The sequence below is a fragment of the Chlorocebus sabaeus genome, chromosome 26 (assembly GCF_047675955.1).
Source record: "Chlorocebus sabaeus isolate Y175 chromosome 26, mChlSab1.0.hap1, whole genome shotgun sequence".
Taxonomy (NCBI): Eukaryota; Metazoa; Chordata; class Mammalia; order Primates; family Cercopithecidae; genus Chlorocebus; species Chlorocebus sabaeus.
In genome coordinates, this window is record NC_132929.1 from 15,394,061 (window position 1) to 15,419,062 (window position 25,002).

At 38.1% G+C, this 25,002-nt stretch overlaps 1 protein-coding gene across 2 annotated transcripts in view; it reads right to left on the reverse strand.

The window, feature by feature from the left end:
- FSIP1 (fibrous sheath interacting protein 1) overlaps nt 1–25,002 on the reverse strand; it is a 193,451-nt gene that overhangs the window by 5,409 nt on the left and 163,040 nt on the right. The window contains exon 11 of one of the 2 annotated variants that reach the window (XM_008017084.3): nt 17,746–18,256. The exons of the other annotated variant lie outside the window; for it this stretch is intronic. Within the exon in view, the coding sequence (XP_008015275.3) occupies nt 17,746–18,256 (511 nt within the window). The remainder of the gene's footprint in view (nt 1–17,745; nt 18,257–25,002) is intronic. 2 annotated transcript variants of the gene reach the window in all.

The following is a 25,002-nucleotide window of genomic DNA, read 5'->3' on the forward strand; positions in this document are numbered from 1 at the left end:
AGTCCATAGATCTAGCTTACAGTCACAATAGCGGATCTTCAGTAACTTTTTACTTTACCCAATTTGAATGGAGCGACAGAATCAGAAGTTTCCAATAATTGATAAAGTGATAAGGACATTACAATTAAATATCAAAACTCTCAAGCATGCCTTTGTTCATTTCATACTGCTAAACAAAATGATAAAGAAAATGATCAATAGCAAATATTTATATGAAATGTCTACCTTAAGAAGAATTAAAGAAAATTAGTTGAAAGTAAATTGAAAATGTAAATTAATCAAATATAAACTTACTATACAGTAAGGTTTTATATTTAAAAATGTATTAACACTAGAAATTTCTAATACGGCATCTCTGATATCTTGGCCAAATAAACTCTGGAAGAGGGTTGGTTTGACCATACAAAAGGAGGTTAAGTTACTAAGGGCATTGAAGAAGCAATGTGTAGTCTTGGAAAAGTAATTTAACAAATAATAACTATTAGGTCTGAAGGCACACCCTGTTTGAGACAATTGGAAAACTATTAAGGCAATGATGAGTTAAGGACTTCCCTAAGAGCTATCCAAAATATTTTTAATGGAAAAAAATCAGCTAATAGGGTCACTGTTTCTAGAATCTCACTGCTCTCCTGCAAACCAGTAAGACTACATTATAATGAAGAAAATTTTCTGAAACGATCTAGTTCCCTTGAAACCGTTCAGGTGGTATGACTAAGGACATACGCCAACACATACCCCCTTCAAACCACTGCAACACCCTTACCAAAAGTCAATCCGCTGGCAACCAGGCCTCATCTAGCAAGTTACAATCAATAGGCAAAATTGCAACCTCAAATATATTCAGATTATATAGTCGTCATTATTAGTAAAACTTTTTTTTTAATCTGAGGATCCCAATAAGATAACATAATGAGCTATCTTTCATCTAAACTGGAATCTATAGTTCTCAAGTGTTCACAGTACAATCCTATCACTAGCATTAATTTAGCAGCCTGGACATTCCAACCCAGGAACTCTGATTTCAGCAAGTCTGGATAGGTCCTTGGACACAGCTAGAAAACAAACAAGCAGAAAACTCCCCAGATGATCTTGATACTCACTGTGGTTAGGAATAATGCTCTGTGGTTTGTAACAGTGCTTCTCAAACTTTATTGCCAGGAAGTATCATCAGGGATCTTATTAAAATGAAAATTCTCATGCCTCAGGTTGCGGGTGGGCCCTTAGGGGCCCTGCATTTCTAACAAGCTCCCAGTGGTGGTCGGACTGCACTACAAGCAGAGGAGACTTACAACACGGAATGGAAACTCAATGTCTCCAAAGGACCAAGCCCATGAAGTAGAGAGGGCTGGGCGGGGGCTGTGTCCTCTTGGAGAACACACATGCCTTCTAAGGGGAGCATCTGCTACTCAGCTCCCGTGGGTGGTGGTAGAACTTGCTGATTTGTCAGAAATGTCAGAGATCCAGGCTTTTATGGAAAAATCTCATGACAATGTTAAATGCCATGTAAGCCAACCAAGTCCAGTCACAGAGCTAATGATTTTATGTGAATATTCTCATTTGATCCTCATTACAACCCTCCAGGGTATTAAGCCATCTTATATTATAGATAAGGAAATCAAGGTGTAGAGCAGAGAGAGAGAAATTAAGTAACTTGCCTGAGATCTCCATCTAGCAGCAGAGCAAGGATTCAAACCCAGGTCTTCCCTACCCAGAACCACTGTTTCTAACCACTAGGCTGCATCCCAATGGTGGGTGGTAGGCCACCCTCCCTCTGCTAATCTAGGTTCTAGCCTGGGATTCTGCTACTTACTTGGACTCCCTTAGTTTGGTCCTTTGAGTAACTAATCTGCTCTTTGGTTTTATGTTCACAGTTTCAATTTAGAGTGACCAACCATTCCAGTTTGCTAGAGACTGAGGATTTCCTGGGACATGGAACATTCAATGGTAAAAGCATGACACTTCTGAGCAATCCAAGACAGCTGGTCACTCCAGTTTTCATTCAGAGGTATTATTTAAAAAAAGAAAACAAAACTTATATGACTCTTATTGCATTTACTATAGACTTTTAAACTGACACATAATTGTACATATCTATACGGTACGCAGTGATATTTTAATACATACAAAGTCTAGGGGTCAAATCAGGTAAATGGCATACCCATCACCTCATTTATCATTTCTTTGTGTTAAGAACATTCAAAATCCTCTCTTCTAGCTGATACCTGAAAATACATATTATTGTTGACTACAGTCACCACATAGTGCTATAGAATATTAGAACTTATTATTTCTCCTATATAGCTGTAATTTTGTATCCTTTAATCAGTAACTCCCTATCCCTTCCTCCCTGCTAACTTCTAGAATTTTTCAAGAATACTGTTCACTCAACAGGTCCTATGAGAAATTCTACTTTGTTTTTCTTAAATAATTAGTGCAGTTCTGTCCCTGTTTTTTACTGCACAACTGATTTTGTGTCGCTTTTTGCCCTATTTTACTATGTTTGTTATTTGCTAATACCATGTTCATCTTTATTTTATGAATTTCTGTTAATAATTAGCTCAAATGCTCAGTAGGAAGGGAGAATACTATACAAGCACCGATGGCTTTTGCTTTGATTACCTAGAAAGCAACTCAGTACAAGATAATTTGATTAAATACCGCACTAACCCACAGACCTGGTGCTTTTTGCTTCGGAAGTGCCAGTACATTCAGGATTGTCTCTGAGGTTAAGTGTGACCTGAGAACACTTACTCCCCACTCTCCTCATGCTCCCGTAAGGAGGAACTTGCAGTGGAAGCATCCTGGCCTCACTTCACACTCTCTACAATGTCTGCGGGAAGCTAAGTTTGGGGGATGAAATGGCATGCTCAGCTCAGCTCCTGCCTCCTCAGGAGTCAGCACCCAACTCCCACCTGACCCTGCTCCCCAGGGCTCCATGCTTTGCTCCTCCATCCCATTGGTTTCACATGGACACGTTTCTACAGATGATGCCTGAGGTTTTCCATCTCTGATCTCTGCCAGTGACTGGTTGGGTACGTTTATTTTAAAGGCATAGCATTAGAAGCCTATCTGGCTGCCCACCCAGATCATGACAATCCTCTACATTTCATCAGCAATAAAGCAAACCTCCTTGATCGCCATTTGTCAGAATCTCTCTCTCTCAATTGGTTCTGACCCGGGTGAGGAAGAGAAGAGTACTATTTATTGATCCCCTAAAACCCCAGTAACTGGTGAGTACAATGCCGAATTTACTGAACCTTGTATTCAAAAATTCAAATAATAATGGTTACCATGAAGCTTAAAGCACAAATATTGATAATGTGTTTCACACTGAAAACTTTTAATACAACGGATAAGCAAATCCTTATTTTTCAATACCACCATTTAAACTGGTCTTCAAGGTCACTGAGATTGGTTCTTATTTTGAAGCCTTATCTGACTCTGCCTTTTAGAAGCAGAATTGAAATAGCTGAAACAGATCTCAGCACATCAAGGAAAAGACAACTACATATCAGTAATACTTGCTATTGAAAGACAAAACAATAAATGGCTTTACTTATTTTCTTCCTCTCTGCTTCCAGAAATCTAATCAGAATCACGCTGTTGTGTATCTATTTGCCGAGGAGGTAGAACAGAAATGTAACAGCCGAACACGCAGCAACTCCTCATTAGTTACCTCTTCAAAGGGCTTTTTGTCAAGAAAACTGACACAGCATTCAGCTTTGACGCACACTTTTGTAGAAAGCACATAATGTACAATTTAGTATTTTAGAAAAAAATTGATCAGCAAGTTATTTTAATAATTGTAAATAATGAGGTCAGTAAAACTCCAACTTCAGATATTCTAACATGCTCAAAGTAATAATGTAGGATCTATTCCTTAGAGCTTATTATGTAATAAATAGAAAGTAAAATATGGTTCACATATTCACGCCTATGACATCTTAATCCTCCATACTCATAGGGTTAATTGTTATAACTGCATATTAAGATTATCTGGTATAATCAGAGCCATGTTCTATGTCTCTATAGCTTCTTTCCATTAAGTCACATTAAGTTCCAATTCATTCTATCTTGTCATGCTCTACCCAGTGACAGATAGGCATCAGTGTGACTCATGTTCACATAAAAATAAAGTCATATTTTAGCAAATTACTGTTCTAAACCCCCCTACGTATGGACTCCATGGGAATGAGATGCCATACACAAGAAACCATTGCATTCCATTTAGTAAGTTTGATTACAGAAGTCAGAGGAGATTCAGATACTTTCTCTCTAATAAAAACCCTTTATCTGAAAAGAAGGACAATATACTGCAATTTCAGAGTAGAACAAAGTTTTCATAGTTCATTTATTAAACGAAGATCTTTGGTGTGGAGAAAGCAAGCCACACCCATCTAACTGAATTGCATTTGTAAGTGAACTCTGCTGCTAGATAAAAACATTACAGCTGGAAGTTCCAGTCAGCAAGATGGCACAATGGGAGCTGCTCAGCTCCCATACCCCCAACAAAAATCCAACCAACAACTAACTATTTACAGACAAGAATATCTTCATTAATACTAGCAAACTCCTTGAACTTGAAAGGCTGGGACACCCCCTTGGACCACATAACTGCAAAAAAGCCTCATTCAAGGGGTAAGTGGAATAGAGGAATGGTTTCACTTTAACCACATCACCACTCCCCCAAACCCTGCCACACCTCAAGCCAGCACAGCACCACACACAGAGGACTCCCCTGGGCCCACAGTTTCTACAGTGGGAAAAGAGAGTTAGAGGCAAACATTCAGCTTCCCCAACACTCTGGGACCCTGAGCAGGAAGCCCACTCATTATTATCTCCCAGGAAACACGGGGAGTGCAGGCAGGGCTAGACCACCTAGGATCAGCCAGAAACAAAGAACAAAAGTGAGACTCACAGAAGCAAGCACATGGATCTTGGCAGTGGCTCTGCATTCTAGCCAATGGAGGCACTCCACCAGAGAAACTAGCCAACAGCATTAGCATTGTCCTGCAGGAAGTACAGTCAACTGATCTGCCAGGCTTCATTCCCTAGCCAGCTTCCCCACCTAGCTCTGGTGCTCCTTAAGCCTTCCCCAGGCCAGGCAGCAAGGGCAGGTCAGTGATTACCTAAGGAGGGTAGCAACTGGCCCCACCCAACCCCAGCAGCCAACTAGCCTAACCCTACCAAGCCTTCATGTTCTGCTTAAGGCTTCCCAGGCTGGGAGGCAAGCGCAAGCCAATGAATGAATATCTGTGGAGGAAATTACCTGGCCCCACCCAACCCCAGCAGCTGCATGGTGACCCCACAAAGACTCAGTGCTTTGCTTAAGCAGTGAGTGCTTAAGTGCCATGCATTTCTCTAGATCATAGCCTGGCCCATCCCGAATGGCTGAGCAGAACCACAGAAACCTCGCCCAGTCTCTGAGCCCAGCACACAGCCCTGCCCAGCTATAGATTAAAAACAGCAGTACTTCCCAGCCAGGGAAAACAACATGCAACCCTGTGCAATCAGAGGCTATCACAGAGCCCAGTCAGTAGCTCCACCTAACTGTGGAGTCCAGCTAGTGATCTGTCTTATCAGACCACAGAGCACAGCCAGAAGTTCCACTCGACCTCAAAGCACAGGCAGCAGGCTGGCCCAACAGCAACCCAACAGCAAGGTCTACCTGTCTGGGGTTGCTACCAGCTAGCCCACCCATAATCAAATGCTAAACTAACTAGTGAAGCTCTACCACTGTGAAAGAAAACCTTCAAGGCCAAAAGAGGTGGCCATTTCCTCAAATGTGTAGACATCAAGGTTTAGAAAGAATCAGGGAAATGTGACACAACAAAAAGAAACTAATAAAGCTCCAATAATGGACCCTGAAGAAAATGGAGATCTATGAAAAAAGAATGAAGAAAGCCTACATAAATTATGGGACACCATCAAGAGAACTAACTTCCTTCTAATATAATTCTAAGAAAGATATGATAAAGAAAAAGGCCCAGAAAATATATTTAAGAAAATATGGCTGAAAATTTCCAAAATTTGTAGAAATATGACAACATTCAGGTGTAGAAAGCTCAGAGATTTCCAATTAAATTCAAGCCAAAGATAAGTGCACCAACACAAATCATAATCAAACTACTGAAAAACAAAGATGGCTGGGCGCGGTGGTTCACTCCTGTAATCCCAGCACTTTGGGAGGCTGAGGCAAGCAGATCACGAGGTCAGGAGTTCAAGACCAGCCTGGCCAATATGCTGAAACCCCCTCTCTACTAAAAATACAAAAATTTGCTGTCATGGTGGCACACACCTATAGTCTCAGCTACTCAGGAGGCTGAGGCAGGAGAATCGCTTGAACCCAGGAGGCTGCAGTGAACCGAGATCATGCCACTGCACTCCAGTCTGGGTGACAAAACAAGACTCTGCCTCAAAATAAAATTAAATTAAATTAAAATAACAAAACAAAGACAAAAAATCCTGAAAGTGGTAAGAGATCAGAAATGTATCACATTCAAGGGAGTCCCAAAACAGCAATCAGTAGATTTCTCAGCAGAATCCCTGCAAGCCATAAAAGAGTGAAATAATATAGTCAAAGTGCAGAAGGAAAACAAAACTGGCAACCAAGAATATGTCACTCAGCAAAGCTATTCCTCAGCAATAAGGGATAAATAAAAACTTTCCCAAACAAAAACTAAGGAAGTTTATCACCACTAGGCCTGCCTTACAGGAAATGCTAAAGGGAGCTAAGCTGAAATAAAAGGCTCCCAATTGATACATAAAACTTATAAAAGCAAAAAGCACTAAATGGTATAAGTAAGACATAGTCATATTCAGAATAATACTGTAAGGATGGTGTGTAAAGGAATTTTCTCTGTATTATGAGAGTTAAAAAACAAAACTATTAAAAACAAATGCAGCTATAATAAATTGTTAAAGGAATCCAAATTACAAAAAGATGTAAAATTTGACATCTAAATCATAAAAGATGTTGGGGGGAGGAAGTTAAAGTATTGAGATTTTATATGCAATAAAAGTTAAGTTGTTATCACCTTAAAACAGCCTGTTATAATAATATTTTTTGCGTTTTTTTATTATTATTATTTTTTAAAGAGATGGAGTCTTGCTATATTGCCCAGACAGGACTCAAACTCCTGGGCCAAAGTGATTCTCCCACTTCACGTTTCCAAGTAGATGGGGCTACAGGTACGTACAACCATGCCCAGCCAGTACAAGATGTTTTATGTAAACCTGATGGTAAACACAAATAAAAACCTATAATAGTTGCACAAAAAAACAAAAGGAAAAGATTCAAAGCATACCACCACAGAAAATTATCAAACCACAAAGGAAAGTAGCAAGAGAGGAAGAAAAAACATATCTACAAAACAAACAGAAACAAATTACAAAATGGCAGTAGCAAGTCCTCACCTATCAGCAATTACCTTGAATGTAAATGGATTAAAGTTGCCAGTCAAAACACATAGGGTAGCTGAATGAGTTTTAAAAAAATAAAATAAAAGGCCAACTATATGCTATCTATGAGAGACTCACTTTACTAGTAAGGAAATACATAGACAAAGTGAAGGGATAGAAAAGTTATTCCATGCAAATGGAAACCAAAAGAGAGCAAGGGTAGCTATACTTATATCAGACAAAATAGACTTTAAGTCAAAAGCTACACAAAGAGACAAAGAAGGTCACTATATAATGATAAAGGGGTCATTTCATTAAGAGGACATAATTGTAAACATACACACATCCAACATTGGAACACCTAAATATAAAAAGCAACTGTTACATGATCTGAGAGATAGACTGCAATAGTATATGAGTAGAGGACCTCAATACCCCACTTTCAATGATGAACAGATCATCTAGATAGAAAATCAACAAGAAAACATTGAGCTTGAATTACACTTTAAATCAAATGAACCTCACAGTCATATACAAAACTTCACATCCTACAGCAAGAAAATACACATTCCTCTCAAGCACACATGGGACATTCTCCAGGATTGGCCACAAAACAAGTCTTAACAAATTTAAGAGGATTTTAATCATATCAAATATTTTTTCTGATCACAATGGCATAAAACTAGAAATCAATAACAAGAAATCTTGGAAAATTCACAAATATGTGGAAATTAAACAACGTGCTCCTAAACAAACAATAGGTCAGAGGGGAAAAAAAGGATATCAAACTATATTTTGAGACAAACAAAAATGGAAACACAACATATCAAAACTAATGGGATGCTGACAAAAGCAGTTCTAAGTGGGAAATACATAACAATAAATGCCTATTATCAAAAAAGAAAAAATCTCAAATAAACAATCTAATGTTAAACCTCAAAAAACTAGAAAAAGAACCAACTAAGTCCAAAGTTAGCAGAAGAAAGAAAATAACAAATATTAGAGCCAAAACAAATGAAATAGAGACTAGAAACAATAGAAAAAAAAAATCAACAAAACTAAGAGTTCGCTTTTTGAAAAGATAAACAAAATTGACAAACCCTTAGCTAGACTAACTAGGAAAAGAAAGAAAGAAAACTCAAATAAATAAAATCCTCTGAACTCATCATATCATCATGTAATGGGAAGATAATGATTATGACCATACTTTTGTCTCATGATAGTTTTAGCTTATACAAAAAGTATTAATACAAATGACCAAAAATAAAGAAATGCTTAAATTATGATACATCAGTAGGATACATTTGCAGCCATTATAATGAATGATTTAGAAGAATATTTAGTAACAAAATGTTCAAAATATAAAAGAAAAAAATAGAAGAATATACTGTAAGAAGAATATGAAGACAATTTAAAATATACAACTAGAAAAAAGATGAATGTTAATATTAGCAATGAATAGGTCTGGACAATGATTTTATCTTCTACACTTTTCTGTATGTTTCAAATATCCCCCAACAAATTTACATTTGTTGTGCTATTAGAAAGCAATAACAACTACTTTTTAAAGTCTTAAAGCTAAAAACTTCTGCTTATTTAAAACAAAACAAAAATGAAATGAAAGAGGAGACATTACAACTGATAGCAAATAAATACAAAGGGTAATTAGAAACTACTATGTAAAATTATATGCCAACATATAATAACCTAGATATTATATTGGATAACCTAGAAGTGAACAGATTCCTAGACACATACATCCTATCAAGACTGAATCATAAAGAAGTAGAAAATCTGAACAGACCACTAATGAGCAAGGAGGTTGACTCAGTAATAAAAAGCCTCCTATCAAAAAAAGGCCCAGGGCCAGATGGCTTCACTACTGAATTCTACGAAACATTTAAAGAAGAACTAATACCAGTGCTTCTCAAACTCTTCCAAAAAATTGAAGTGGAAGAAAGACTTCTGAACTCATTTTACAAGGCCAGCATTACCCTAATATCAAAGCCAGACAAGAATACTACAAGAAAAATAAAAAATTACACCCAATATCCCTGATAAACACAGATGTGGAAATCCTTAACAAAATACTAGCAAACCGAATTCAAAAGCAATTAAAAGAATCACTCACATGATCAAGTGGGCTTTATCCCTAGTATGCAAGGATGGTTCAACATATGCAAATTAATAAGTGGGATATACCACATTAATAAAATGAATAAAAACCATATGATAATCTCAATAGATGCAGAAAAAGCATTTGACAAAATTCAACACCATTTCATGATAAAAATTCTCAACAGATTAGGTACAGAGGTAATGTACCTCAACATAATAAAGGCCATGTAAGATAAATCTGTAACTAACATCATACTCAACAGTGAAAAGTGGAAAGCTGCTCCACAAGGATGCCCACTCCGACCACTTTTTTTGCAACATAGTGCTTAATGTCCTGGCCAGAGTTAGGCAAGAAAAACAAACAAAAGGCATCCTAATAGGAAATAAAATCAACATACAAAAATCAAGAGCATTTCTATACATTAAGAACAAACTATCCAAATAGGAAATTAAGAAAACAATCCCATTAACAATTGTCTCTAATAAAAAAGAAATACTTAGGAGTAAATTTAACCAAGGAGTTGAAAGAACTATATATTGACAACTACAGAACACTGATGAAAGTAAAGAAAATGCAAATCAATTACAAGATGTTCCATGTTCCCAGCCTAGCCAACATGGTGAAACACCATTTCTACTAAAGATAGAAAAAAAAAATAGCCAGGCATGGTGACGCACGCCCATAATTTTGGCTGCTCGGGAAGCTGAGGCAGGAGAATTGCTTGAACCTGGGAGGTGGAGGTTGCAGTGAGCCAAGATCATGCCATTGCACTCCAGCCTGGGTGACAGGGTGAGACTCTGTCTCAAAAAAAAAAGATGTACCATATTCATGGATTGAAAGAATTAATAGTTAAAATGTTCACACTATCCAAAGTCATCTATAGATTTAATGCAATACCTATCAAAATTCCAATGTCATTTTCACAGAAAGAAAAAAACAATCCTTAAATCTGCATGGAACCACAATAGACCCTGAATAGCCAAAGCAATCTTGAGCAAAAAGAACAAAGCTGGAGGTATCACACACCCTCCAGCTGAAATATATACTTTGAAATATATATTTATTTATATATTTTTTAAATATATAAATAAATATATATTTCAAAGTATAACACAATTATAATTGCAACAACATGGTACTGGCATAAAAACAGATACTTCAGTCAACAGAACAAGACAGAAAGCCCAGAAATAAACTCATGCATTTATGGTCAATTGATTTTTGACAAAGATGCCAAGAACGCACAATGGGGAAAGGTGTTGGGAAAACTGAATATCCATATGCAGAATAATATAATTTGATCCTTATCTCACTCCATGTATAAAAATCAAATCAAAATGAATTAAAGATAGAAATATAAGACCCAAATATAAGACCCAAAACTATAAAACTACTAGAATAAAACACAGGGGAAATGCTCCATGATATTGGTCCAAGTAGTGATTTTTTTTTTAATATGACCTTGAAGATACAGGCAAAAATAGAAAAATGGGATTATATCAGTGAACAAAGTAAAGAGACAATGTGTGAAGTAGGAGAAAATTTTCAAACTGCACATCTGATAAGGGGTTAATATCCAAACTATATAAGGAACTCAACTCAAAAGCAAAAATAAAAATAAAAAACACAATTTAAAAAATAGGCAAAAGACCTGAACAGACATTTCCCAAAAGAAGACATAAAAATGGCAAACAGGTTCATGAAAAAATACTTAACATCACCAATCATTAAGAAAAAGTAAATTAAAACCAAAATGAGATGCTACCTCACACCTGTTAGAACAGCTATTATCAAAAGATGAAAGAGGCCGAGCGTGGTGGCTTATGCCTGTAATCCCAGTACTTTGTGAGGCCAAGGCAGGTGGATCATTTGAGGTCAGGAGTTCCAGACAAGATTGGCCAACGTGGTGAGACCCTATCTCTACTAAAAATACAAAAATTTGCTGGGCGTGGTGGCACATGCCTGTAATCCCAGCTACTCAGGAGGCTGAGGCAGGAGAATTGCTCAAACCGAGGAGGTGGAGCTTGCAGTGAGCCAAGGTTGTGCCATCACACACTGCACTCCAGTCTGGGTGACAGAGAGAGACTCCGTCTCAAAAAAAAAAAAAAGATGAAAGATAAGTTTTGGCAAAGCTGTGGACAAAAAGGAACCCTGACACTGCTGGCAGAAATGTAATTAGTATAGCCATTATGGAAAACTGTTGGAGGCTCCTCAAAACACTAAAAATAGGACTATCATATGATCTAGTAATTCCACTGCTGGGTATATGTCCAAAGGAACTGAAATCAATATGTCAGAGAGATACCTGCACTTTCATATTCATTGCAGCATTACTCACAATAGCCAAGACATGGAATCAACCTAAGTGTCCATGAATGGATGAATGGATAAAGAAAATGTGGTATATAAACACAATGGAATAATATTTAGCCTTACAAAAAAAAAAGAAAGATTCTTTAATTCCTGACAACATTGATGAGCCTGGAAAACATTATGCTAAGTGGAAACCAAGCACAGAAAGACAAACACTGCATGATCTCACTTATATGCAGAATCTTAAAAAGTCAAACTCATGGAAGTGGAGAGCAGAATGGAAGTTACCAGTGGCTAGAGGATGAAGACAGGGAAAAAGGGAACAGAGAGTTGTTGGCTAAGGGGTACCAAGTTTCACTTAGGAAGAATAAATTTTGAGATGAATTGCACAGTAGGGCAACTACAGTCACTAATCACATATTATATGTTTCAAAATAAGAGTAAATTTCAAGTGTTTTACCACAAAAAATGGTGAGGTGATAGATATGTAAATTAGCTTGATTTACTCATCTCACATTGTTTACATGCATCAAATCATCACACTTTACCCCCAAAATTTATATAATTATGATGCCAATTTAAAAAAAATTTTTTTTAATTACAGTTTGTGAAATTTCATGTAAGAAACAAAAAACCCAAATCTTTATATAGAATATGCGACTTACATAATTCTTAAGCAGCATTACCTACTTTCATTGGTAATGTAAACAATAAATGTGAACCATATTTTCAGTATTTTATTCGAAAACTGGTTATACATTTAAATTCTTTTATGCGGGGGGGCGCCCAAGATGGCCAAATAGGAAGAGCTCCAGCCTCCAGCTCCCAGCGTGAGCGACACAGAAGACGGGTGATTTCTTCTGTACAAGGTTCATCTCACTGGGGCGTGTCGGACAGTCCGTGCTGGTCAGCGGGTGCAGCCCGACCAGCAAGAGCTGAAGCAGGGCGAGGCATCGCCTCACCTGGGAAGCACAAGGGGGAAGGGAATTTCTTTTCCTAGCCAAGGGAAAATGAGACACACAACATCTGGAAAATCGGGTAACTCCCACCCTAATACTGTGCTTTACCAAGGGTCTTAGCAAATGGCACACCAGGAGATTATATCCCACACCCGGCCCGGAGGGTTCCACGCCCACGGAGCCTCCCTCATTGCTAGCACAGCCGTCTGAGATCTAACTGCAAGGTGGCAGCAAGGCTGGGGGAGGGGCGCCCACCATTGCTGAGACTTAAGTACATAAACAAAGCCACCAGGAAGCTCGAATTGGGTGGAGCCCACCGCAGCTCAAGGAGGCCTGCCTGCCTCTGTAGACTCCACCTCTGGGGACAGGGCATAGCTAAACAAAAAGCAGCAGAAACCTCTGCAGATGTAAATGTCCCTGTCTGACAGCTTTGAAGAGAGCAGTGGGTCCCCCAGCATGGATGTTGAGATCTGAGAATGGACAGACTGCCTGCTCAAGTGGGTCCTTGACCCCTGAGTATCCTAACTAGGTGATACCCCCCACTAGGTGCTGACCGACACCTCATAACTCACACAGCTGGGTACACCTCTGAGACAAAGCTTCCAGAGCAAGAATCAGACAGCAACACTTGCTGTTCAGCAATATTCTATCTTCTGCAGCCTCCGCTGCTGATACCCAGGCAAATAGGGTCTGGAGTGGACCTCAGTCAAACTCTGCAGCTGAGGGTCCTGACTGTTAGAAGGAAAACTAACAAACAGAAAGGACACCCACACCAAAACCCAATCAGTACATCACTATCATCAAAGACCAAAGGCAGATAAAACCACAAAGATGAGGAAAAAGCAGTACAGAAAAGCTGGAAATTCAAAAAATCAGAGCGCATCTCCCCCTCCAAAGGAACACAGCTCATCGCCAGCAACGGAACAAAGCTGGATGGACAATGACTTTGATGAGTTAAGAGAAGAAGGCTTCCGTCGATCAACCTTCTCAGAGCTAAAGGAAGAACTATGTACCCAGTGCAAAGAAACTAAAAACCTTGAAAAAAGAATGGATGAATGGATAACTAGAATAATCAATGCAGAGAAGACCATAAAAGAACTGATAAAGACGAAAACCATGACACAAGAACTATGTGACAAATGCATAAGCTTCAGTAACCGACTCGATCAGCTGGAAGAAAGAGTATCAGTGATTGAAGATCAAATGAATGAAATGAAGCAAGAAGAGAAGTGTAGAGAAAAAAGAGTAAAAAGAAATGAACAAAGCCTCCAAGAAATATGGGATTATGTGAAAAGACCAAATCTACGTCTGATTGGTGAGCCTGAAAGTGACGGAGAAAATGGAACTAAGTTGGAAAACACTCTGCAGGATATCATCCAGGAGAACTTCCCCAACCTAGTAAGTCAGGCCAACATTCAAATTCAGGAAATACAGAGAATGCCACAAGGATACTCCTCGAGAAGAGCAACTCCAAGACACATAATTGTCAGATTCACCAAAGTTGAAATGAGGGAAAAAATGTTAAGGGCAGCCAGAGAGAAAGGTTGGGTTACGCACAAAGGGAAGCCCATCAGACTAACAGCAGATCTCTCAGCAGAAACTCTACAAGCCAGAAGAGAGTGGGGACCAATATTCAACATTCTTAAAGAAAAGAATTTTCAATCCAGAATTTCATATCCAGCCAAACTAAGTTTCATAAGTGATGGAGAAATAAAATCCTTTACAGACAAGCAAATGATTAGAGATTTTGTCACCACCAGGCCTGCCCTACAAGAGATCCCGAAAGAAGCACTAAACATGGAAAGAAACAACTGGTACCATCCATTGCAAAAACATGCCAAAACGTAAAGACCATCGATGCTAGGAAGAAACTGCATCAACTAATGAGAAAAATAACCAGCTAATACCATAATGACAGGATCAAGTTCACACATAACAATATTAACCTTAAATGTAAATGGACTAAATGGTCCAATTAAAAGACACAGACTGGCAAATTGGATAAAGAGTCAAGACCCATCAGTTTGCTGTATTCAGGAGACCCATCTCACATGCAGAGACACACATAGGCTCAAAATAAAGGGATGGAGGAAGATCTACCAAGCAAATGGAAAACAAAAAAAAAAGCAGGGGTTGCAATCCTAGTCTCTGATAAAACAGACTTTAAACCATCAAAGATCAAAACAGACAAAGAAGGCCATTACATAATGGTGAAGGGATCAATTCATCAGGAAGAGCTAACTATCCTAAATATATATGCACCCAATACAGGAACACCCAGATTCATAAAGTAAGTCCTTAGAGACTTACGAAGAGACTTAGACTCTCATACAATAATAATGGCAGACTTTAACACCCCACTGTCAACATCAGGCAGATCAACGAGACAGAAAGTTAACAAGGATATCCAGGAATTGAACTCAACTCTGCACCAAGCAGACCTAATAAATATCTACAGAACTCTCTACCCCAAATCAACAGAATATACATTCTTCTCAGCACCACATCGCACTTATTCCAAAATTGACCACATAGTTGGAAGTAAAGCACTCCTCAGCAAATGTAAAAGTACAGAAATTATAACAAACTGTCTCTCAGACCACAGTGCAATCAAACTAGAACTTAGGACTAAGAAACTCAATCAAAACCACTCAACTACATGGAAACTGAATAACCTGCTCCTGAATGACTACTGGGTACATAATGAAATGAAGGCAGAAATAAAGATGTTCTTTAAAACCAATGAGAACAAAGATATGACATACCAGAATCTCTGGGACACATTTAAAGCAGTGTGTAGAGGAAAATTTATAGCACTAAATGCCCACAAGAGAAAGCAGGAAAGATCTAAAATGGACACCCTAACATCACAATTAAAAGAACTAGAGAAGCAAGAGCAAACACATTCAAAAGCTAGCAGAAGGCAAGAAATAACTAAGATCAGAGCAGAACTGAAGGAGAGAGATAAAAAACCCTCCAAAATATCAATGAATCCAGGAGCTGGTTTTTTGAAAAGACCAACAAAATTGACAGACTGCTAGCAAGACTAATAAAGAAGAAAAGAGAGAAGAATCAAATAGACGCAATAAAAAATGATAAAGGGGATATCACCACCGACCCCACAGAAATACAAACTACCATCAGAGAATACTATAAACACCTCTACGCAAATAAACTAGAAAACCTAGAAGAAATGGATAATTTCCTGGACACTTACACTCTCCCAAGACTAAACCAGGAAGAAGTTGAATCCCTGAATAGACCAACAGCAGGCTCTGAAATTGAGGCAATAATAGCCTACCAACCAAAAAAAGTCCAGGACCAGATGGATTCACAGCCAAATTCTACCAGAGGTACAAGGAGGAGCTGACACCATTCCTTCTGACTCTATTCCAATCAATAGAAAAAGAAGGAATCCTCCCTAACTCATTTTATGAGGCCAACATCATCCTGATACCAAAGCCTGGTAGAGACACACACACAAAAATAGAGCATTTTAGACCAATATCCCTGATGAACATCGATTCAAAAATCCTCAATAAAATACTGGCAAACCGAATCCAGCAGCACATCAAAAAGCTTATCCACCATGATCAAGTAGGCTTCATCCCTGGGATGCAAGGCTGGTTCAACATATGCAAATCAATAAACGTAATCCAGCATATAAACAGAACCAAAGACAAAAACCACATGATTATGTCAATAGATGCAGAAAAGGCCTTTGACAAAATTCAACAGCCCTTCATGCTAAAAACTCTCAATAAATTCGGTATTGATGGAACGTATCTCAAAATAATAAGAGCTATTTATGACAAACCCACAGCCAATATCATACTGAATGGGCAAAAATTGGAAGCATTCCCTTTGAAAACTGGCACAAGGCAGGGATGTCTTCTCTCACCATTCCTATTTAACATAGTTTGGAAGTTCTGGCTAGGGCAATCAGGCAAGAGAAAGAAATCAAGGGTATTCAATTAGGAAAAGAAGAAGTCAAATTGTCCCTGTTTGCAGATGACATGATTGTATATTTAGAAAACCCCATCGTCTCTGCCCAAAATCTCCTTAAGCTGATAAGCAACTTCAGCAAAGTCTCAGGATACAAAACCAATGTGCAAAAATCACAAGCATTCTTATACACCAGTAACAGACAGAGAGCCAAATCATGAATGAACTTCCATTCACAATTGCTTCAAAGAGAATAAAATACCTAGGAATCCAACTTACAAGGGATGTAAAGGACCTCTTCAAGGAGAACTACAAACCACTGCTCAGTGAAATAAAAGAGGACACAAACAAATGGAAGAACATATCATGTTCATGGATACGAAGAATCAATATTGTGAAAATGGCCATACTGCCCAAGGTAATTTATAGATTCAATGCCACCCCCATTAAGCTACCAATGACTTTCTTCACAGAATTGGAAAAAACTGCTTTAAAGTTCATATGGAACCAAAAAAGACCCCACATTGCTGAGACAATCCTAAGCCAAAAGAACAAAGCTGGAGGCATCACGCTACCTGACTTTAAACTATACTACAAGGCTACAGTAACCAAAACAGCATGGTACTGGTACCAAAACAGAGATATAGATCAATGGAACAGAATAGAGCCCTCAGAAATAATACTACACATCTACAGCCATCTGATCTTTGACAAACCTGAGAGAAACAAGAAATGGGGAAAGGATTCCCTATTTAATAAACAGTGCTGGGAAAATTGGCTAGCCATAAGTAGAAAGCTGAAACTGGATCCTTTCCTTACCCCTTATATGAAAATTATATGATTTCATAAAACCATTGGGAAATAGGTTTTATGTTTGCATGCTCTTACTGATGCTACCTGTGACTTACAGACATACCTTCTTATCCTACTCTAATTTAAACAATAATACCTTTATATTGAGGTGCTTTTAAGACTTATTTAGCAAAACACAAGTTCGCCAAGCCTCACCTGCTTTTGTTTTCTCTGGAGAATTGAGTTTCAGATGTTGGTCTTCTGATGAAAGGCTCACACTGATACCATACAGTGGATCATCCAAGAAGGAGGGCCTTTTCAGTCTCCCAATGCCAAGAGTCTTTGACATAAAATAGTCTTTTGTGTCACTAATAATATCATTCTTGGAAAACTGAAGGTATTTCATATTCTCTACTTCAGTGACAAGAGCTTCTGACATGCGATGTCCAGTCAAGGCTTTAGTGAGATAGTAGCCTTTAGAAGCTTCACGTTCTGCACTCTCAAGCATATCTGCATCTTCTGCCTCAGTTTTCTGGACTTTTGTTCCTGATTCATTTAGTAATTTAGAGATGATGGACCTGGAAAGCTGGGGGAACATAGGTATTACATCCTCAATGTCTTCATTTTCTCTTTCTGAAGAAAGTTTAATGATGGATTTTTGTTTAACTATGCATTCATCCAGAAGACACTTTAACTGTTCTTCAGAGAGACGCGATGTGGACTGTAACTGATGAAATAAACCAGAAGTTTACATAGTCAATTGACTGAGTAAACACATATATTTTTGGTAGGCATCCAGTTATATAATATAAATGCAAGTAACCCCTTATACAACACATAAAAATAGAAAAATAATTCAGTGTAAAGTATCCAAAACTGCAGGGGAAATGTCATAATCCTGGCAAAATCTTTGGGTGGTGTTTCTCTGACCCCACCCATCCCTCAGCATGAACCCCACCACCACCCAATTCGTTAACTGGGGAAAAAATTGGCATACAAGGCAGACTATCCCTACCCCTGGGGATTCAGCCCTCCCTTGTCTGTCCACAACTCTCAGTGGACAATACTGCTGAAGACAGAAAAGGAAGGGTGAAGGGTGGTGCATCCTGAGATGTGTCGTTGCTTCAAAGCTACAGGTCTAGGCAGAGGCCAGGGGCATTCCAGAGGCAGTGCATTTGGGGAGAATGATTTGATCATACATATTTAACCTCTGCTTGTAAAGGTTACCAGGGCTAAGTGTTTCAACCAAGACTGTAAATATTTAAAAACATTTTTTTCTTCCAGCAATATTCTCAGGAAGTAAATTTTAAAAAACCAGATGAAAGTAGACAGCCATGTTCTATAAGACTTCAGCTGAATAGCATGACATTTGAGTTGCATCAATCTCAAAAAGGAATGAGATTAAAATATAGTGAAACACACTGAAAAAAAAAGTGTCTACTTCCCAAAAAATCTGTCTTCCATGGTTTACATGTGGATTATCTAGGAAAAGACTAATCCTCCTTTACAGGGGGATGAATTATCTGAGAACAAGAAGTTCCCATAAGAAAACTTAATCATGAATTTCAATGACTTTAATTTCTACTTCAGCAAAGTAAAATAACGCTATTGGCCTACTCTGAAAGTACACAGTAAAAAATAACTACATATTCTGCATATGTAAAGTATTGAAATAAAAAGCTATTATTGAAACTAGTATAGTTAATTCTCCACTATTACGTAAAGCTTCTAATGCAACTAATAAGTACTAGTATGTAAAACAATTTTGTGCCATGTTTAAAAAATATTGTTTAAAATTATATTTAACTTACCTATATTAAAACTAGTTTTTATAGCAGCAAGTGTCACTATGAGCATGAGGATAATAAGAAATTGTCTGGGAATATATTCTTAGTAATTGTTTGGAATTCAAAATTCAGGTGACTGATCCTAAGGTTAATATATATGTCAAGAAATAGGATTAGAATTATATATTAGCAAATTCTACTTTTAGTCACTAGACATTTCAGGCATCCAGATATAGTACTTTATCCATCTTTATCCAGAATCAGGAGCATTCTCTTCACTCTACTATATAAACCTAGTCAAGGAGAAAATGAAGGAAGTCCTTCTATGACATTAGATACCTAAAACACACTTTCAAACTTGGCTTATGTGAAATTACTTATAATGTGTAGACAATTCCCTAGGATTTAGAAAGAGCCCACTGAGTGTCATCCTTACCAAACATCCTCATCAAAGCCTTATTATGATGTAATTTTTAGACACGAGAAAAAAATCAGTCCATATTAGAGCAGGAGGAGGTCTCTAGGGAAAAAGGGTAGGAGGGAGGATTGGTAGATTATCCAATATGCTTGACCATTTCCAAAAGTAATATTGATATGATAGATGTTTGGCAGTTCTGATGATATATTTGGCTAAATACACAGAAAATGAAGCAAAAGGAAAATCAAAGCAATTGTGAACTCTGGGGAAAACAAAAAGTTTTACCAAAAAAAAAGGAAAAGCAGTGACATATACACAGAAAATTAGGCAGAAGAAACTAAGATTATTATTAAGGTCTAGGACAAACAAAAAGTTACATGAGAAAGGATGCCATAGGCTAATAATTGCTTCTGATGTGAACAATATTTACACAGTCAATGATAATATAAATACTGATGACTAAAGTAAGCAAAAATTGTGACTTAACTATTTTGGGGAAATGTGAGGAGAAACAAGGGGTGTTTGCACTTTATTAGTTAAATTATTGCCTACCATTATAGCAACCCAATACATAATGTCTAAAACTGATCAATTAAGAAAGTAAGTCATTAATAAATAATATAGAGGTAAAATTCAGAAAAACATAAAAGGTTTAAAAGTAGTTAACTGGAGAAAATATCAAGGGGTAGGGAAGGCTGAGGCAAGGGATTGCCATTTTTATTTAAAACATTTTAACACAACTTTTTCTTTATTACTGTAACAAAAGTTAAAATTAAATATAAAAATAAAAGTAATTTAAATGTATTTTTTTTTTGAGATGGAGTCTTGTTCTGTCACCCAGGCTGGAGTACAGTGGCTCAATCGTGGCTCACTGCAACTTCTGCTTCCTGGGTTCAAGCGAGTCTCGCATCTCAGCCTCCCCAGTAGCTGGGATTACAGGCACCCACCACCACACCTGGCATACATAAATATAAATATGCATATATATATATATTTATTTATTTATTTATTTTTATTTTTAGTGGAGACAGAGTTTTAGCATATTGGTCAGGCTGGTCTTGAACTCCTGACCTCAGGTAATCCATCCACCTTGACCTCCCAAATTGTTAAGATTATAGGTGTAAGCCACCATGTCCAGTCCAAATTTTTTAATAAAAATGCACTTAGAAATGAAATTTAGAATATTTAAATGAAATTCCCAAGTGATAGTATGTTTGGACATCAGAAGCTGACCCATGTTTCATGGAGCCAGAAATTTATATAATCTTGGAGCAAGAGAAGGGCATTTCTTAAAAAAAAAAATACAAAATTACAAATTCAAAATTAGGTAGAAAAGTGAGTTTATTTTATTTTAGTATGTGAAAAAGATCACAACAAATTACTAGGATCTTGGGGAGGGCTGAGTCCATTTCTTACAGTATCTCTTTAGGTCATTGACCAGACATGCTTACAGAAATGTTTGCTGATTGCAAACTGGCTTCCTCCTTCCCACCCCAAAGCTCCTATAAGTGAGAGGCCCTGAGCTGAATCTTTACTGGCTTCATGGTAAATTGCTTCTGGGTACTATGGGATAAAACATTACACATTTCGGCTTGTGTATACACAGAAATAAGCTGGACTACAATTACCCTGATCCTCCTGGGGGAAGCAGCTGGATAGGAAAAAAAACACAGAAGACTAGAACCTGGGCTTCCATCCAAGCTTTGCTGCCTTGAGCATGTCACCTGAGTTCTCAGGGGCCCATCTCCTTTATCTGTAAAATAAGGAACTTTAGAAGATAATCTCTACATTAAATTCTAACTCTAACATTGCTTTTTATGAACAACTACTCTAAAAATAAAAATAAATTTTAAAATAAACTTTTCTACTGACTTTACAGTGTAGCCTGGGTAGAGGTATGAAAACAAAATAATAGCAAGAAGAGAACTTTTATTTATTCAGCTCCTTCACAATATCAATCCTGAACTCATAAAATAACTAAACATTCTCTGGCCTCAAAATATAAGTAAAAGCAAATGAAACACATTATGCCCTCAAATTAATTTAATGACAGTGCTTCTGGGTGGCGATACAGATTGGAAACTTCAGCACGACCCATCTTTCCCATCTTTCGATTCCCAGCAGAGTCTCTTGCCCGCAGTCAAAGCTCAGTAAATGACTATCATGAGAACTGAATGATTAGAGTGCTTAAACCGTTTTTTAAGGTATTATATTAATATAATTTATTTACAAATACTGAACTGAAGTAAACTAGGGCTCCATCACAAACATCCCCAACTACCTTCAATAGTTAAGGAACCATCTAACCCACAGCCTTTTTCCAGATTGCTCTCAAAAATTCTGAGCTAATAAGCACCATGACTGAACCACTCACTGTGCAGGGACTGTCAAGTAACCATCTGTTCAAGTATTCACCTCAAAGTATTCATCTTTCACGCCAGCTCTAATTTCCCAGTATTCCATAAACAAGTTATTATTCATACTATTCCTATCCTTCATAAAACTCAACATAGTGCATCTCAGTCTTCATTTTTCCAGGCCAGAGCCCAACCTCTTCTCACTCTGTATATGAACGCCCCTCTCTTCCCACCTTCATTTTAGTAGCTCTTTAATGAATCTTCTTTCTTGTTTCAGCCAATACACACACATTTCACGGTAAAAGAGTAAATCTATTGGATTTTCATTGGGAAAAGAATAGAATACACATGCGGTGTTAGTTCTGCTGCATCCTGCTGATCTGGTTGGGCCACTAGGTTATGTCTTACAGAATAATAATATGTAGGTAGCATTCACTAAGCAGACTAGACTCTGCTCTAGGCATATTACATGTATTGATTCCCTTAATCTTTGCAACAAACTTATGAGGTAGATACCATTGTTATTTCCACTTTGTAGATGAAGAAACTGAGGCACCAAGAAATTAAGTAACCTCTCCAAGGTCATATAGCTTCTAAATGGTGGACTTGAAATTTGAATCCAGGTAGTCTGGGTCCAGAGCCTAAGTGTCTAGCCACGTGGCTACACTGCCACTCGCTGTAAATGAGTTCTCCCTCTACCACCCTCCAAGTGTCCTTTTCCCAACTGCTGCTCATTTTTCTGTCCATTCTATCAGACATAGAAACATTTTTACTTAACTTGGGACTTTATTACCCAGATTAGCTTTTGTATGTATGTTTTATGCAAATGTATACAGTGTATGTTTTATGCAAACGTACATAGTGCCCTCTCTTTGAGCTCATTTAAAAAAAAAAAACCCCAGCCACAGCTCCATTCCCAGGATGCCCACTGTTTACACATCTCCACCCAGATAAATGCCAGTTTGGTGTAGAAGCTAAATTTGATGAGGAATGCGACTTGTAATTGCTGGAAATGGAACACAGACTGTGGATTATCTCACTCTCATCCCTGCCCCACCTCCTATGCTATATATCTGGAGTTTCTCCAGCCATAAAAATCTCCAGTTAATTGGGCAATGGATTTTGTTGACAAGGCAATCAAGATTATGTCCCTGATGCAGATAATCAGAAAGTCTACCCATTATAAACCAGCAGAAGCAATCTTGTCCTTTGATGTAAGCTTACTTCGGGTGTTTTTTATTTCCCCCAAACAGCATTCCTGAAGACCCACCCTACGAAACCAATACCATTATCACAAGTGAGAAAAGGGTGGAAAGCTAGAATGTTCTAAATGATTAACAAGGAAAATATGGATGCACACAGATTGTAATGACATCGAGTTCTACTTCCAAAGAAGCAACTAAAAAACATTCCACCGTTTGCTTAATGACGAAGATATAAGTTTATAGCTCTCTGTTGCAACCACTGCTGGCAACACCTCAGTAGTAGTTTATTTTAGTCAAGGATTTTTGGCTACAAGGAACAGAAACCCTTATGTCAAAAACAAGAGGTGGTAGGGTTGAGGTTTGCTGTAAGATCAAAGAAGTCATTTCATGGACAACAAGAAGGAGGAAGTAAGAGTATAGACTGGCCTTTCGGAGTCTAGAGCTGAGAAGCCACCAGGAACCAAAGTCATGTGCCCTGTCTGTCTTTCTTGGTCCATGTCATCTCTTAAACTCACTGCCTGCCTGATGCATCCTCCTCTCTACAAACCCGCTTTCTCTGCTTATTAATGGTTTCTGCTTTTTCACAACCTCAGCTTGCCTATGTATTATGAACTGACTCCGTAAGAGTACCACACCCACCAACAACTGACTATGTCCTTTAGCTCTCTATATTCTTTTGCTTAAATTTTCAAGCAAGATAACCTGGTTGGTCACTGGCCAGGTTGATGGACTGCCTGTGTCAGGTTCAAGTGTCCACCATTGGTCCAAATATCTGAACTGAGGGTCACATGGCAGAAGCACAACCATCCAAGCCCAAGGTTTTGGTAGGGCTGTGGGTAAGGTGATTTCCCAAACAAGAAGGTATCAACAGAGCAGGGATTCCAAAATAAATCTATCACATATTTGAACTACAATCACTATGAAGTAAGTAACCATTAGAAAGAACCTGTCACTTAATCTAGTTCTATAGTCAACTAAAGCTTTAATGATCAAAGTGTTTCCAAACTTCACCAATCTCATTAAATCTGGGTACTCACTGAAGAGTTATTTGAGATGTAAATGTAGAACTAGTTGTCAGAAAATATCTACCTGTGCATAGAAAAATAAACGCACTCCAGTTAGGCTACAGAACAGCACTATCACGTCTGAATGCTCCCAATAGGCTCACATCACTTGCTATAGCTCTTTTGGATTAAACACATCTAGAAATCAATGGAGAAAAATAATTTTTTTTTTCATTTTAATGTCTGTATCAATGGTGCTAAGGATTCATAGGAGAAAAGGGCTTATTCTTCCTTCCTCTCCTAGCTCCTTCCCTCCCTATTCCATTCTCCTACCTTCCTTTCTTACACTGGGGCTACCCCAATCATATAAAGGCAAGTCCAGCAGGTAGACTGCTCTTAGGAGGCCATACCAAGGACAATGGGTCCTGGGGGCCAGGGACGATCTGGCATATTTTTCACCAGAATAGTCAGAGGCTGTCTGGCCAGAAGAGAATCTGAACTCTAGTCAAAAAGGAAGCAAATATCATTGCCAGAGAAACTATGTAAACCACCATCAAGAGTGAGGGTTGAGGCAAGGCTGTAAACAGGAAAGTGAGTCAGCCCCCAGGTCAGCAGCCAGGACGCTTAGTGGACAGAATAATACTGAGTGTGAAGTAGGTCAAGGCAAACAGCTCTGAAGCGAGGTCATGAACGCCGTGGTGG